Genomic DNA, 17,425 nt, shown 5'->3' on the forward strand with positions numbered 1-17,425 from the left:
GTAGGTGAGCAAGTGTGACTGATGCAAGCCTTGATGACACAGATTTAGGACCCGAAGCAAGCCACTGACAATGACAGTTTGCACAACAATGTCCACGTGTTATACATACTGGCAAATCAGTGGCACTCTGGATACACAATCAGCGACACACACTGAGACTATCTTAGTAGCAACTCTTGCTACTTCAACAGCAATGCATTTCACAACTCTGACCACAGCGACACTTGCTGACTAAAGGCAACACACGCCTGGCACAACAATTAAGTTATTGGCGACACGCACACAATAGCTTCCACAACTCTCTGCTGTCTCCACCTTTGACTGCGACTGCCCTAATGCTCAAACTCACTCAGGGCTTATATACACTGTACAGAAGTTATCTAGAAAGATCCAGCAATCTCGTTACACATATACTCTCTTGCACCGAACATCCCAGGTAACAAGGCTTGCATCAGTCACACTCACTCACACACTTATTAGCATGATCTAGGCATGCTTAGTCAAAGCTGTGTGGGCTGTCACCATGGTCAGATACCACATCAAAGTGCTGATAGAGCGGGCCGACACTTCGCACAGACCGCAACCACATAAACCAAGTCTGACAAGAGAGAGGTGACATTTTTGAAAAAAAAACCAAAACAACCTAACTCCACATTTTCTAGTATGTACAAAGCCAAAACAAGTGTCAATCTTCTCTTATGCAGCTGGAATCAGTTTAGCAAACCCCCAAAATAATAAAAATGCTTACGACAACTCTGAAAAGCTGGTTGAAAGTGATGGTGAGGCTTTTACATTCTGTGACAACAGAACTTGCTCCAAGGGAACCTACAGATGCAATGTGGGAAAAAAATGCCCAAAATCTGTAAGTTTCAGATGATCACATTAACTGCCGCCAGTTAATACACTATTCGGCAAAACTTTTTTTTCTAACTTTAAGGCTAATTTGAGTCAAACATGAAACTGAACTCAAAACTGCTCATAGATGAGAACATAATGCTGTCATTAGACTTTCACAAAAATGTTTTGGGATTTTTTTTTTGGGGGGGGAGGGGGATTATAGTGCAGAGAGGGTGGCACACATAAACAAACTCTAAGTTCTAAATTTTTATGCCACCACTGAAGGCTCATGCTAATGATGCACTGCCATAGCAAGGAGTCTTCTCTGTGATGTTTCCAAGAAATAAGGTCTTAATTTCTTGACTGGTAAGAACTGTAATTGTCAAAGGTATCTGGGGAAAGGTAACAGAGTTATTCACTCACATCTTGTGATGTATCTTGTAATGAACTAAGCCAAGTCATTTGACAAATATTGGCACTTGGGTTACCCTTTAATTTCACCTGAGACATACAGGCACACATAAATGGACGCAGAATCTAGCTAAAAAAGATCCTAAGGGCATTTACTGATACCTAACAGAACACAATGCTAATATACTTAAGCTATGCCCTTCCTTACACAAACTCCAAATAATATGTGATCTCTGAAATAAATGCCAATATTAGTTAGGATCCATTAAATTATCACACATGCACCTTAGGTCTCTATTCTGAGGTCTTGGTGCAAGATGATACCAGCTAATCAAACAAATAGTGTTAGTATGGCTAAGAGAAAGAGGTGCCTTGCTATTAACAAAATACATGTCAGGAATAAAAGTTGCTATTGACAAAATACATGTCAGGAATAGAAGTTATTAAAGAAAGTACTTCATGTAATTAAGTGAGACAAAAAATATATTACAGATGCTTTGAGGACACAATTTCTCCAAGTTTTGCAAGACTAAACAAAAGTTTTTCATTCATTTGTATAACATAGCTGAAATCTAGTTTTAGTGTATGCACTAACTCAGATGGAATGAAGATGTTACTGTACTTACTTCAGTAAGAACTGTACATTCATAGGATGGCTGGTACTTTTCCTGTGACAGAAGTAAAATGATATTTGCAATGACACATGTTTGAAGGTCTCCACCAAACTGTGTTTATAAACTAATTCCACAAGGTGAAATAAGACAGACCAATAGAGAACACTGGTGTCTGTAAATATTAAAAAGCAGGCAAAACTTTATTATCTATAACGAAAGTCACTGCCTTCTCAAAGACTGGAAGCTAGTGAGCCCAGAAAATGAATTTAAGAAAGCCCCTATTACTTTAAAAACTTGAACAGGAGGTTACAACTGATTGGCAGTATTTTATAAAACTGATTTCAGCTGGGCACATAGTGTTCAAGTGGTTCAGAAGTCAGTAACTTGACAATTTTTCTTTTAGCATAGGGATGATTGATCATAGAAGGTACTGCTGCATTCAGATGGTCAATCCTGTCTGCAAATAGCTGCTTTCCTTAAAATCTGGTTCCGGTTGAATGGGTGAATTTCTTTTAGTTCTTTTTTCCTTCTTAGTTATGTGATCTAGTGGTGGGGGTGATGCTCTGAGTAAACTTCCTCCTACGCATTTAAAACAGACACAGGAACAGTTTCACTCAAACCTCCTCACGTCCAACTTATCTCTTGTTTCTTTTCACGTCCTTACAACTACGATGCCTGTCCCCCTTGTCTCTGGTTGGTTGATTTCGTAGGAAAATGCTTCCACCTTGCAGTGATTTCGCACTATGGGGGGAAAGGGATGGGGTAGGAAACCGGAGTAACCGGAGAAAAACCCCAACACCCAGCCCTTCAGACACAGGTGTTACATACAAGGAGTGTCCTGAGATGAGATCTGTACACTAAGCCACTCACTGCAGTGGTGATAAGTGACTGTTTTAACCCCTACACTACCAGGCGCCCCTTACCCCCTTGTCTCATCTCAGCTCTGCCCTTATATGCCTTTAGAAGGCTAAACTTGCCACAATGCTCCTATAAGGCCAAAGCAATTAGGAGCTTTAACCCTAACCAATCACTGCCGAATATCCTCTTTCGCAATACTTCAGCAGGTTCTGCCAAAAACTAACAACAAACACCAGCTTACTGGCCCTCTACATCACTTCTTAGTTACAACCTGATTTTAGTGAATGTTAGCAAGTCTTAACAGGGAGATATTTCCATTCCTATTGCTAATTATAATCAAGTATTTAAATAAAGACATACCTTTAAAGATTTTCTGTGATCATGACTGTATCTCCATGCCTATTACAGATTATAATCTATATACAAGTATTGAATAAAGACCTGCCTTTTCAGCCTCTGTCCTCTTCTCCATCTTCTCTCTGTCTGTCTTGTGCTTTCTATCTGCCCCTTTTGGCTGCAGTCATGGACAACAAAAAGAACTTAGCATAACTAAAGCATTAAAAGACAAGACAATCTCAAATTTATATCAAGCCACAAACAAGAAATATCACTGGCCACAAATTTACATTTCTACTAGATTTCTCATTCTAGGTTCAGGACCCAACAAGCTACAATTGTTGAAAAAAGAGCTACATTCATTTACATTAGCACATGAGCAACTGCTCTAATACCAACTGAGCTGTAAATATCAGTAGACATTTTCTTCAAAATTTCTCTATTAGCCTCTACAATGGGATCTAAGTTTGCCATTGTTCCTATGACCACCACAAGCATGTGCCTTTTAGCACTTGCAAAAACTTGCCTACTTGGGACTTAACAACTAATTCTTAACTACTTACCGTATACTCAACCATATACAGTCACAACAAAAATTAAAACAAAAACAAACAAAAAACAAAACCCTCATCTACTTGGTCACTAAGCCAAAAACTCTAAACTGTAAAAAGAGATTAGGGCAAGTGGTGAATAAGCTGTGTATCTCTTCATATAGATTAGTGTCAAAAATTTTATAAAAAAAGTAGTTTAATTCGGTAAGGGATGGAGTTTTATCCCCCTCAACTTGTCATATAACAAGCAAACAGCTGATCAATAACATGAAGCTCATAGTGTTTTGATAATGGTCAATAAAAAAATAAATCACTGTGTCTCAGGTTCTGGGTCATCTGGAGACATCTTGGATTTTTTTTTCTCCAGCAGAAAAGGCAAAGTACAAAGCTGTCATTAAAACAGTCCCTGTCATACTGTTTGAACAAAGCCTTTCCTTCTTACCTTAAAAACCTTTATTTGGCAAGAAGCAGCATGTAGAAGTTTGCTGTCATCTCCATGTGAATATGTCTCAATTTGAATACGAAAAGGTACACCCTTCTCCCCTCCATGTTTCTTGGCAGTGAACTCTGTGCTGATGGCATGCACACGAAAATATAAGCCAGTCTCTTTCGTGGGGTCCCAGATGAACTCAACTTGATGGATCTTGGAAGGATCAAGATTAACATCTACCAGCCCATATGAGAGAGGAATGTCTGCAATTATCAAAAGATGCGTAAAGACACTCTGCTTGATTAAATGTAACAAGTTTATAAAATCCATACGATTTCTTCCCTTTGTACTGATGCATGTTCTATAAAAGACAACGCCAACCATGAGGGCCATGTGTATAGCTTAAACACTTCCATGAGACCTTGCTGTGAGTAGAACGAATTCTCAGGTCAAACATATCTCTGCGAACAAAGAAAACATTTTCTAGAAATGCAAAATTTACTGACCAACATCTAATATTCTCTCGCCTGGTCGTGCTTGCTTCCACTGCTCAATTTGCTCTCTCTCCATATACTGCAGTCTCCGTTCGTGAAACTGCACCCTGACAATACTCTAAGAACAGAAACAATAGATATCATCAGGGTCATGTTGACAGGCAATATCACAAAACAGAACTTTTAATATCCACTAGCATGACATTAATCCAGCTGTAACAGTGAGACAAATAGGCTTGTTATCAGTGCATTTTGAAGAAGGAACTCCAGTAGCTCCAGAGAGGGGTGAAAGAAGCCATTTACATTGTTGCTGCAAAACATTTTCTCAATAAAGATCAAGGGCAAGATAGGACTTAGGAGCTTACTTTCCCAAGACAGTAGGCGTACATCAAGGATGCCTCCATCACCTGTGCTCTTCATTATCTTCTTGGAGAAGATCATTCATGAAACCCTCCATGACCACTAAACCTCCATTTCCATAGATGGAAGGCCGACAGATCTCCACATCAGCAACGCAACAGCAACAGCAGCAATGACTAGACTGGACAGGGTCTGGTGCAGCCATGATATCAAGTTGCCTTCAAAATACAATCTGACCTACTGTCTTATAGTGCCGATCCTGCTTTATGGATGTGAAACATGGACTCTGCTTACCAATAGAAAGAGAAGAACAAGTGCCCCAGGAGCCTGCTTGGGATCTCATACACAGAACAGAAAACTAATTACTTTATATGAAATAGACTATGCATGCCACACACGTACAGCACCAGGAACCTCTACTTGCAACAGTCAAGCCATGTCTTCTTTAGCCATGCGACCTGATACGACACCCTGTCAATCTAGGTACCTTGGAAAGTGGTAGACACCCCAGAGGCCAGAGAAAGAAATGACTTGTGAACATGACTTTTGGTCATTCTGTATGACCTGCTGAATATCCACAAAAACAGGCACAAGTGGCAGGCCTTGTCAGCTGCCACATTGATCTATGTGCTGCCCCCAATGACGTGTACCAATCAAGGGACAAATGACCAATGACTGAATGGCAAAATACTGTTGGCAGTCTACAAGTCTTCTTGTTAATAGTTTAGTTTAGTCCTTGTTTCTCCTCGAGGAGCATAGGGCCTCAACAACACCTAGCCAGCGGACCCAGCTTTGGGCAGCCCCCCCCTTAGTTGGGCCCTGTGGTTCTGAAGTCCTTAGCCTAGCTTTCTACTGTTCTTTACACGTCTGCGTTGGTCTCCCAACTCTCCTCTTCCCCTAAGAATTCCAGTTAAGTGCCTGCTTGACAAAAGTGTCAGCTGGTTTGCGCAGTGTGTGTCCTATCTAGCCCTATTTGCCCTCTTTGATGTCTTGGCTAGTGGCATTCTGGTAGGTTCTTTTCCACAGGCTGGTGTATGATCTTTTCAGGCATCTTATTCCCAGAATATTGCGTAGGCATTAGTTGGTCTGGAGCTGGTTGTTGATGGTGTTTACCACTCTCAGGTTTCAGAACCATACAGTAGGACTGCCTTCACAGTGGTGTTGAATACACAAGACTTACTGTGGAAGGATAATGCTTGGGAGTTCCAGATGGGGCGTAGACTGTTGAAAGCATGCCTGGCCTTGTTGATGTGGCTTTTGATGTCATCGTCCTTGTTGACAATGCTCCCCAGATACGCGAAGAGGTCTGTTACCAGGATGTTCTCTCCTTGAAGTTGGATTGGGAGTTCCTGCTTGTTGTTGATTCTCATCACTTCGGTCTTCTTTCTGTTGACCATTAAGCCAGTCTTCTCTGCTTCCTCTGCTAGCTTATTCAGTTTGGTTTGTGTAGGTTGTTGCCGATGAGATAGGAGACCAATATCATCTGCAAAGTCCAGGTCCTCTAGCTGTTTGGTGAAGGTCCACTGCATACCAGTGGTGTTATCTTGCGCATAATCCAGTCTATGACCCTTAGGAAGATTGTTGGTGATAATATGCAACCCTGTCTTACGCCAGTCTTTATTAAAAAAGGTTTAGTTTGTAGTTGTGAATAACTTGGCAGGATGAGTCTTCGTACAACTCCTGAATAATGTTTATGAGCTTAAGTAGAATGCCATAGAGGACCATCAGCCTCCAGATGACGTCCTTGTCTGCACTGTCAAATGCCTTATCTAAGTCCACTTCTTAATAATACTAATAAATGCAAAATTTGTAAAGTACATACTCGCACTCCTAAGGAGCATGCTCATAGCATCTAAGAACAAGAATGAAACAAGGACACCATACAAGGGACAGGAAAACAAACCAATAATATATGAACTATAAAAGAATAAACAACAGTACTAACGAAGAATAAAACTGAATACAGAAAATGCAAAGAGGAATCAAAGAACAAGAACTGAAAGTAAGATGATGTAGCAAAAGGGTGTGAAAAAGGACTAGCATTATGTGTAAAGGTGTTAGGAGTAATGTTTATGGAAGAGGTGCGCTTTCTTCAGTTACATACCCCAAGTTCATCTCAGGGTGATGCGCATTCACTACATCAGTCACTCAGCTTACAGTGTGTGTGGATACATACTTAAAACTTAAAGCAAGTGCTACCTTTTTCTCAAGTGTAAAGAATCAGTTTTACTTCTAAACAGGAACTTGGACGACTGGAAATCTTCTGACTATCCAACAGGTTACAGGTAACCGATTTATCTGAAGAACAGAGGTGGCAAACAGAGCAGGTTGGCCCCTTGCCCCGGTGAAATTGTAAGCCACTTAAAATCCTGTTACTAGATTCACTAGGCTGTATGTCTCTTAAAGCATCATTAGCAATATATGACAGTTATTTCTGTGCCAGCTATAAAGGTAGCTATTACTGCTTATCTCTCCCGATTATTACTGTTTACTTAAGCATTTCAGCTGTTGACCTATAGTAGCTACAGTGGCTTGATGGATGGGTATTGCATTCTTTTACGTACATTTGCAGGATGAGTAGTTCAGCAAGCGTGCATTATCTTTCTTTACGCATGGCACAACATATTTGCCAAAATGTATTTCTGCATTCATAATAATTCTTATATTACAGCCTGTTCTAAAAGCCGATCACTGTAAACATAAAGACATGCAAGAAAGTCAATCAGTTAAACATTTCTAAAAAAAAAGATGAGCATTATGGTGTTTTTTTTAAAGTTCTTTGTGCCTGGGTATGCCTTAAATACGGTGGCAGCAAGTTACAAACTGTGGGTCCAAATACTTCATGGATGAGATCAAAAGACTGCTTGACAATGGTGGAAACTGTGAACCAGTTTTTCAAGCAGCAAGGCATCTTAAGTTCTGAGGTGATGTTTATGCTGGTGAAGATTAGATAGACAGGTCAACTTTCACAGTGTAGACATTGAAAACAAAGTGAGGCTACTTTGTACTCTGTGTGTGGCTTCAATGTACTCTTGCATGTTCTGACTATATGTATGCTCCAATAGTACTCTATGCATGCCCTAATTGTACTCGATGGATGCCCTAATTGAGAACCTGTCAAAAGTCCCAAGCCACTCTTTTAAAGAAGCATGACAAAGCTAATGTAGGCAGCATGATACTAATTCTCTCAAGTTTGTCATTTTCTCATCAGGTGAACCAGCAAAAACTGCACTAAAGTAATTAGTGTCTGTTGTGTTTTAAGCCAGGCCAGTAATGAGGACTATATCTGGGCAAGACATTTGCAAACCTCACTGAAACGGTTGGTTGACTGAGTTTTACACAGTGCCGGTAACTAAGGATATATCAAAGCAAAAAGAGAGTGAGTTACACGACATAAAAAAATGGCTTTCATGGTAAAACAATAAAAACACTAACAATGCAAACCAACAAAAGTACAATATAAAAGAGTATGTGCTTTAAAAAAAGTCTTGTGGCCTAAAAAGACTACCATTAAATCAGAGACTGTAAATAAAACCAAAACCTTAAATCAAATAGTAAAGTCCCTACCATCTTTTAAAAAGGAAAAAAAATAGTTGCCAGTGGAATTAAACAAGAAAAACATAAAGGCAGCTGTAAAAAAGTTGCTTATAGATACTTTATGTGAGTCAGGGGCACACTCTCCACAGCAAATGCAAACATGCAAACAAAGTGTTCCACACATTCTTTCTCACAACTAAACACAAAGACCTGTCTATGGGCTTCTCGTTTGTTCTACTGACAATATTTGGGCTTATCTCTTTTGGGGAATCAACATAATATTACATAAACGCTTCTACAGGCTACTTACAGGCTTCCACAGGTTAAACTATAATTATATGAGGCACCAATATTATTTTAATAAGCAGAGTCATAAAATACTTCAATACCAAAGTCACTTATACCAGCACACATGACTTCAAAAAGCATCTAACCATTGAAGTCACCTCACCATCCAATACTTGAAGAGTTTTTCTCAGACATTTGAATTATGTCCCAGACTGAGTTCCCCGATGAGTGTCTCCAATAAATAGGTAGAAGACAGAGAAATTTTAAACATACTTTCTGCACCGACCACTCAGCGACAGCGCACACACACTACCTAAAAAAACAAAAAAAAAAAAAAAGAAACAAAAAACCAAAGAATTATCTCTCTTGAAAGAAAAAAAGACTGATACACCTAACACAGTGGTCCAATGGTAATCTATGTTGCTGGGGAAGGGTTAAGCCTCCTTAATTCCCTTTAGCAGATGATATTCAGGTACTCCCGGTAATCCATCCACCAAGAATTGCCAAGGGACACTACTTGCTATGGAAACAATGTCGTTACTTCGCGGCAATGGTTGTTGCTGCCCAGGCACTGCCACTTAGAAAGACGACTCCAAGCATTCCGTGTTCCCATAAGTTAGTGAGGCCGATAGCTGAAGATCGTCATTATTCTTGTGCAGATGCTGGCTAATGTTCACTATAGGGGTGCAAACACTTGCTTTTCCGTGGAAGTTATGGTCCATAGACAGGGTGCTCTCCTCTCAGCTTTAACTCCCTCTCCCCCCTAATTCCTGCAATTCTCATGGCCTAATGAGTACTCTATTTAAAGGCACATAAACTCGTTCTTACACAAAAATCCATTATTTTCAGTCTCATGTTTCTAATTAAACTTTACACTCCTCTTTCACCCGCATTTACCATAGTACATTAGTATGTTAAAAAGAATAACATGATCAATACTTTGACTCAGCAACGAATTTCATTCCCACCACCCAGCCAGTTTTCACTGTCTTACTCCTTAGATGTCTTATTTGGTAATGCCAAAACTCAATTCACCAAATATAGCCGTGACTCACGCAAACACTTTGGGGACAAACAGTTAGGGGTTACCTAGAAAATGTGGAAATTTGTGCCATCGGTGTGTCACATCCTAGTTCTACTAAGTAGGTCAGGAAGTAGACAGAAAGACAGGGAAGAACTGCATAAAGCTCATTCTGGCCTAGAGTGTCCCAGTGGCATTGCCATAGAGACTGCTCATAGACCATGAGGCCAGACTTACATTCACATGACACTAGTAAGTAGCCTTGGTGGTCTGATCTGCTTCAATATTGCCTTGGATGCTAGTATGTCCAAAGAAAGTCAACATCTTTGCTGCAACGAAGAGCCATGTCAATGGTATGGAGCCACACCCAAGTAAGTGCTCAAAACACCAGGACAGAAGAGCTTGGAGAGCAGATAGAAATATTTAAGAAAATCTGCTGCGAAGACCAGTGAACGTGCTGCAAAGCTAGCAAGATGACATGAAGCTCCTCAGAGAATATAAAGTAACCATCTGCAAGATGGGCTAAATAAAGATGGCTGTTGCAAATGGCAGGACTGAACTGCTGCTGCAGCAACAGAATCCAGGATAGCCAGAATTTCCTAGAGGTCTAAAGAGTGAAACATGTCTGCCCGACACATCACACATGCCATGATGCTTTAGTTTAAGAGTTTATAATAGCTTGAATAAATTTCAGAGAGAATTGTTGTTTCACCAGAACTTTAAGGAAAAAGAGCTATACAAATAAACACATTATTTTTCAAATGAAATAGCAAACTTATCATATTATTCATTTTCATATGTGAAACTGGCTCGAGGGGACTGCTCTCTTATCTTTGTGGTCTTATTCTTGCTTCTATGTCTCCTCCTGATCTGAGCTTTTTTGCTGTGATGAATTTACCATTCATCTTCGTCTGCACCAGACCATTTCCACCTAGAAGTCACTTCCCCTCATTGATTGCCTGCTTCCTTTATCTTGCCATAATGGATTTTTTTCATGCAGTTCACCTGTGAGGTCGCAGAGTCAATGCAGCGTGCTTTATCCTTTCTTCTTTGTGATCCTGTAGATCCTAGCAACTTACAATGATTTGATCTCTGGACAAGAACTATTTCCGAGCATAACTTGATCTGCTTTTGCCACAGATTAATAATGACTTTGTAGATCTGAACTACTAATTGTAGAACTGTGATGCCTAACCATCTTCATCTGACTAGAAGCTACACTCTTGCATTTGACACTGATGACTAATGTTGAAATTGATTTTGGTGCTTTTGCATAAATACTGTAGAAATCTATCTTCCACTATACATTTTCTGCAGAAGATTATAGCAGTGTTTTGACCATTCATAGAGCACCAGACTAAAACAATCTATGAAAACGCTTGGACTTGTGACTCATGATGAATGATGACCAGTTGAGCATCAATGGATTTGCACTGCTTCCTTTCTGTCGGCTTGTAAACTCATTGTCATTATGGTTTTTCAAAGAGACATTTTGAAGCAATAAAAAAAAGTTTACCTATTAGATCCATTCTCTGACTGAAATTGTGGTGTGAAAAAAAGCATCTGCAGCCTGGATTATTGCTTTTCAAATATACTGTGCATGCTGGGAGCAACTTCTGAAGACATAACTTTCATTTCTATAAACACCAATTTTTTGCATGTTGCTTACATCCATGTCTATAAGTGTGCGTGTGTGTTTTGTAATTTGCCATGAGCCTGACTATAGGACAAGGATATGGTGCTATATAAATTCACTTTATTATTATTATGCATCAAGCACTTTTGATTGAGGCTGATTGATACACTCTGATCATGACAATATGTGCAGAAATAAGTTGTGCATTTATTGAGTTTGTAATACATGCATAGTATGATTTGTTTCTGGAACTTTATGTTCTTTAATTTGCATTATCTTGTGCAAATAGTTTATATGCTTTTAAATATATTTTATATCTATATGTTTTCAAGAGTAACGAAAGACTGAAAGATTTTTCCCTAAATGCTTTAAATCTTGACACACTTAAGAAATAACATTATTTCCAAATCTGAAGCCAGTTAAACACTACCAAGACAGAAACATGTTTTGTTTAGTACATACTCGAACTGCAATAGTTAACAATCAAATAGGTTATTTTATATAATAAAAAGTTTTAAATTGGCTGCTTGTAATTTTTTTTTTTTTTGCAGTTTGGTAAGGATTTTTAAACTCAAGCACATCATGTGCTACAAGATGCTATATGCAAGCTTATTGCTAGACAAGTTGATACTTAAAAACTAATAAGCATGCTTACCCGTAAACATTTTCCTTGTAATTCAGACAAATCACCAAGCTTTTTCACCTTGATTTCATATGACTGACCTGTATAAAAACGTCAAGACTTATCATGAGAAAATAGCTGACACCTTTATGCACATTTGAAGTTTGAGCCATCTTATGCACATAAGTTCAAGATGAATGATGGCAACACAGAAATAATTCAGTCACAAACTTCACATCAAGTATGTATATGCCTCTAGCACATTCACCTTCTCCTAAGGACTAATCTAAGTGGCATAAAAATATTGTTTTTTTTTTTGAGGGGATGGGCAGGTGTGGATGTCTGCCTGCATAGATCATGGTAGGATGACAATTGTGGCATGATGTAGAGACAACTACACCTTCACAGACAGGAACAGATCCTCATAAAATATCTTAGACACTGGCTAGTTACCACTTATGGCTATGGTCAATGCTGTGCTCTGACCTCTTATCAAACTTGGAAAAGTGCCACTCATAAGCCTGACATTCAAAACATCTTTGCACAAATAAGGAATATTCACATGATGACTAAATGCATCTGACTGTATGTTAAATCTCAGCCTCTAATTTATTTCCCAGACTGTGGACATAGGCTAAAAGTTCAGTCTCTAACTTTGGTCAAACCATTCATTCCCCTCATAAACTAAAAGTTCAGTCTGTAACTGAGCTGCTTGCCCCAGTTTAGGCTCATCATGACTACAAAAAAGCCATGTTGTACTACTATTGACTTCACAGTCTGACCCCTACCAGCTATGTCTGCTCCCTAGACCTTATGCAGTTGACTCATATCAGACATGTTTGGGAGCCTCCTCCTTTTCCTTGATCTGGCCCCATGAGTCAGGATAGCACTTTCAAATACTTGTCAAGGTTGGCCTTAAGACCAGCTTCCAGTTCACGACATTGCCAAACCCGTTTGACAAGAAAAGTGCTGAACAATGCTGTTACCAGTTTGGCTGACTACCCAATAGCATTTGTATTTATTTGTAAATTATGATTTGTAATCTGTAAGATACATGAAATGCTTGCCATCTGTGGAAAGGCATGATTCACAGGATGTAAATATTCATGTTTTTGTCACATCTTACCCCTCACACAGCATGGTGCATGGAGGGCACTAGCTTGTGTTTGTCACTGAAGATCTGAAAACTTCTATTTCCAGTATACAACCAAATTCAACACAGTGATGGGGATGAAGATTATTCAGTTTAAGTAACAACATTGTTCTACTTTTTTTTCAAACATAGAGGTTGCTGCCACAAATTCTTCAGCAACAACTGAAAGAGATAGTTCCAACATTGACACTCTTTTACTGTTTGTAATCTTAAGCACTGCCATGTCAGTATTCTCCAGTTTCTTTATCTTTCATCACTGCTCTGATTTGAAATTTTAAGGCATGATCTGCAAATCCAGGATGCCACAGCTTTGATGATTACACTTTAAAGTAGTGTTTACTGTGTCTTAATTCCACCTATGATGTCAGTTGACAACATGTTGACTGTCAAGAACCAGCCAAGAACTGTGTTTTGACACGATTGTAAGTAAATGGTTTTTTTGAAACTAAAATATTGAACAGAAACAATTCAGCACATCAGAATTTATTCTTTTCACTCAATTAACTAGTTGACTGGTGTGTGCCTTAAAAAGAAAATGTACCCATGTAAAGAACACCACTGCACTCAGTAATTACCTTGATTTAAATAAGTAAGTGTTTCTTCGTTCATTTTCACTGCAGGTGAAGTAGCTGCCCCAAGAATATACTGAAACCTGTAATGTAATGAACAATCTATATAACTACTACTCCTGAAGAGGCAGCAAAAAAACATTCATGAACAACTAGGACATCGGAAAAATTCTTTAACCATAATTCCATAAATTTCAAGATATAATAAAAATCTGTTACAGCAAGTAAAATATATATTATGTTATTGTATAAATGGACAAAATTCACAAAAGCCCACTGTGACCAATAGCAAAATCAGCCAAGAAATTTGAAGTGATAGTGTTGTTTTCCAAGATCATAATATTTAATTATTTTGCCCAAAAGAGGCAATGTGAACAAAGAAAACTGACATCAAAAAGATGATGTTAATGTGGAGGTTATCAAATATGCATTAACTTTATTAATAATTTATTAACTAAAATGTATTGTTAGGACAAGTTTAAAATGGTGGGTTACTAATATTTTGACTTATAAAAGAAGCACTTTGATTTTTTAAAAAATAAAACAAGTGCTAAGAAATAAAAACTTTTCTTGAAAATTTTTAGAAAGCATTTTACATATTGCTATAATAGTCAAATGTGACAAGACCATGATTGAATGATGGCAAAGGTCAAACACCAAAGTGGCAAATGACTTCCAAAACATTTCACTATTTTGTTTCTTCAACCCACCTTGCACTGAAAACCCAAAGTACTGGACTGCTCAGCAAATCACTCAGCTATTTTACAGCACAGCTTTCAAGTTTTACATATATCGTAAATGTGTGTGTGTGTGAATGCGAGAGAGAGATAAATGAAGCAGAGTACTGGGATTTTATCCCAAACCTTACCCATTTTCTAAATTTTCTTGCTTGAAAACAGGGAGAGCCAGTAGTGCTTCACTGCACATATTGGAAAAGAAAAATCAAGACAATATTTAATAATGACCTTACTCCAACAAGTTATAACTCAAGACAATATCTATATTGACCTTACTCCAACAAGTTACTGCTCATGAGCATCAGTATGAAAAATCAACACACAATATTTACAGAATGCTGTCCTTGCATGACATTGGTAGAGCAGAAAAAAAGGGGGTTGCTCATTATGAATTACAAGCAAATACAAAATGCTGCTTTTGCATATTTTCAACCTTCTTGGAATGACATTTTCCATGAAACCCAACAAGTAGCTGAAAACTTTGCAATGTTAGAGAGGGGTTGGGGGTAAGAGGGGCAAATACATATGAAAAATCGATAGTTTTCTATCATTTGAGCCATTACTTTTGTCTGTGCTTGAGAAACATTTCTACAAAATAACTGGGTTGACCCTGCTGCTTAATCCAGTTAAGTTCTGTGCTATAACTAGCATGACTGTAAGACATGGTGGCTATCTCAAATGTATAACCTCCACCAAAACCACTTTCTACACGGATCTCTGGATCCACCACTCATGAGTAGAAGTTTGCTTTCTACATAGATCCCTGGATCCACCACTCGTCTATGGCACTCTTATGGGTGCAGGGCTGCCCAGACACCTCAAACCAAGCTGACCAGTTAAAAGTTACTGGGCTCCTACTGGCTGCATGCTGGGATCGTGTGCAGCATCTAGAAGTTTCTCCCGCCTCATACTATAGACCTCAGTCTAGTGTGCTTGTTTCCCTCGTTTTCGAAGCATTTTTGATAAGTTGGATTCGCGTTTTTTGCTTTTTGTACATTTACAAAACATTAGCACATTTATTTTATAAAAACCATGGGTCCGAAGAAGATGATGTCTATTGAATCAAAGCGTGAAATCATAGAAAAACATGGGCAAGGTGTGCGAGTAATTGACTTGGCGAGGATGTACGGGCGTAGCACATCAATGATATGTACTGTGCTTAAACAGAAGGAGTTGATAAAGGGTATAACGCCAGCTAAGGGCGTTACAATGATTTCTAAGCTCCGGACCTCTCTCCATGAAAAGATGGAGAAACTAGTGACGAAAATTAAGCGCTCCCATAAGCACTTCACTTTTCTTTTATTATGTTTTGATAGAATATGCATTTGTTATTTATAAATAAATGTTTCTTCTTGTAAATACATTTTTCTTATTCAAAAACACTTAACAAAAACAACTGAAGGTGATGTTTTGGGAGCTGGAACGGATTAATAGCATTTCAATTAATTTCAATGGGGAAAATTGCTTTGAGATACGAGCAAGGTTACGGAACGAATTAAACTCGTATGTGTACCACTGTACTGATAAATTTATAAAAGTGAAGTTTACTTCTGTCATTATTCTACCTCATGTTGTAGCTTGATGTGCCTAGTTCTGTGCCAAGTCCTGACAGTGACCCATCAAAGTCTGCTGCCAATCCTCCGTCTATATCCCAAGATGTCATGGTATGTGTTGAGGGGTGACAAATCTTGGTTCGCTTTCCTGCTCCACCCCCAGTTTCTTCACTCCAGGTATATCCACTCTCATGATTGTTGCTAGAAAACAAAGCAATTTACCAGACATAGTTCATTGGGTGTAAAATTGGCATTTTTCCCCCTTCGGCTACCTCTAGTTTTTTCCTCATTTTTAAGTGCTCATGGGCACATAAAGCAACAACATCCTCTAACAAAAATTACTGAGACACATCACCCTAACCCCACATCCTGAATCATCATACTGTGATTTTACCAGTATAACTTTATTAATTATACAATTGTAGTCTACTATAAGTTAAACACATCAGTGTCACTAAAACCCTTATAAATCATAAATCTGTTGTCATGACATCCAAAATTCAAACTGCCACTGTTTGAAACCATAAATACAAGATTTGAAAAATTCCATTTTGAAAATAATCTATTTAACATTGTATCATTAGATGAATTAGGTACTAATGGAGTAAAGGAATTTTGTTTGCTTAACTAAGCATGATGTTAGGAAAAAAGATCATTCCCATCGTATCACAACTGCAGAAAGCTTCCCACTGCTTGTATGTTGAATTGACCATGTGAGTTTCTCAATATGAGGGGAAAGAACTGGCATTTGTAGGTGTCAAGGTATAACAACCTCCATGCCTAACCAGCCTGGAAGTGGGAGGGTAGGTTGGTCTTTAACCTTGATTTCTTTTCTGTCTGCCTCATCTTCTACACCTTTTTCTTCAAGTGGAAAGAAGTTCCCTATCATGCAGATGAAAATTAGATGAGAGTGCAGGGATAAAAACAATGATGCAATTTTTGTACATGTTTTGCTTGGTTCAGATTAATATTTAGTTTGCTGTCAACTGACAAGGAGAAGGGGAAAATAGGACTCCAGAGCTAGGTAGCGATGCTTTAATGGCAGTAGAACCAAGATCAGGGTGATCCATGCAACATACCTTATTTATTATTCTTTACAGTTAGTGTCTTGCAGAATGTCCCTCAGTTAACCACTATGCAGCATGAATGGGGATGAGAAAGCTCACTCCCCTGCGACTTGGGGGAAGGAGGGGGGGCTAGTTGCTATATGCAGGGCTATCTGGACTTTTTAGATAATGAAAAACAGTTCAGAAAAGGTCATGCACACTTCTTGTCCAAAGTAGACCATCAAAGTGTAGCCATGCTTTCCACAAAATACAAAGACTTCCTGACAATAACACTTTGCTGTGTCATTTTTGCAACAAGATTTAAGGGTTTTTTTTTTTTTTTTTCATATTTGCAACACACGTACGCATCTA

The 17,425-nt window shown here is 38.6% G+C and overlaps 1 protein-coding gene across 3 annotated transcripts in view; it reads right to left on the reverse strand.

Annotated features, from left to right (window-relative positions):
- Positions 1–17,425, reverse strand: part of LOC112556879 (transcription factor CP2-like) — a 55,082-nt gene that overhangs the window by 24,105 nt on the left and 13,552 nt on the right. For 2 of the 3 annotated variants that reach the window (XM_025226290.1, XM_025226293.1), the window contains 10 exons: positions 16,020–16,208; positions 14,586–14,636; positions 13,724–13,800; positions 12,029–12,096; positions 4,544–4,649; positions 4,050–4,300; positions 3,166–3,234; positions 1,875–1,916; positions 1,261–1,338; positions 749–825 (listed from right to left, as the gene is read on the reverse strand). In XM_025226290.1, the coding sequence (XP_025082075.1) occupies positions 749–825; positions 1,261–1,338; positions 1,875–1,916; positions 3,166–3,234; positions 4,050–4,300; positions 4,544–4,649; positions 12,029–12,096; positions 13,724–13,800; positions 14,586–14,636; positions 16,020–16,208 (1,008 nt within the window). The remainder of the gene's footprint in view (positions 1–748; positions 826–1,260; positions 1,339–1,874; positions 1,917–3,165; positions 3,235–4,049; positions 4,301–4,543; positions 4,650–12,028; positions 12,097–13,723; positions 13,801–14,585; positions 14,637–16,019; positions 16,209–17,425) is intronic. The other variant, XM_025226291.1, reaches the window with a different exon arrangement.

The sequence above is a fragment of the Pomacea canaliculata genome, linkage group LG2, assembly GCF_003073045.1.
Source record: "Pomacea canaliculata isolate SZHN2017 linkage group LG2, ASM307304v1, whole genome shotgun sequence".
In the NCBI taxonomy this organism is placed as follows: Eukaryota; Metazoa; Mollusca; class Gastropoda; order Architaenioglossa; family Ampullariidae; genus Pomacea; species Pomacea canaliculata.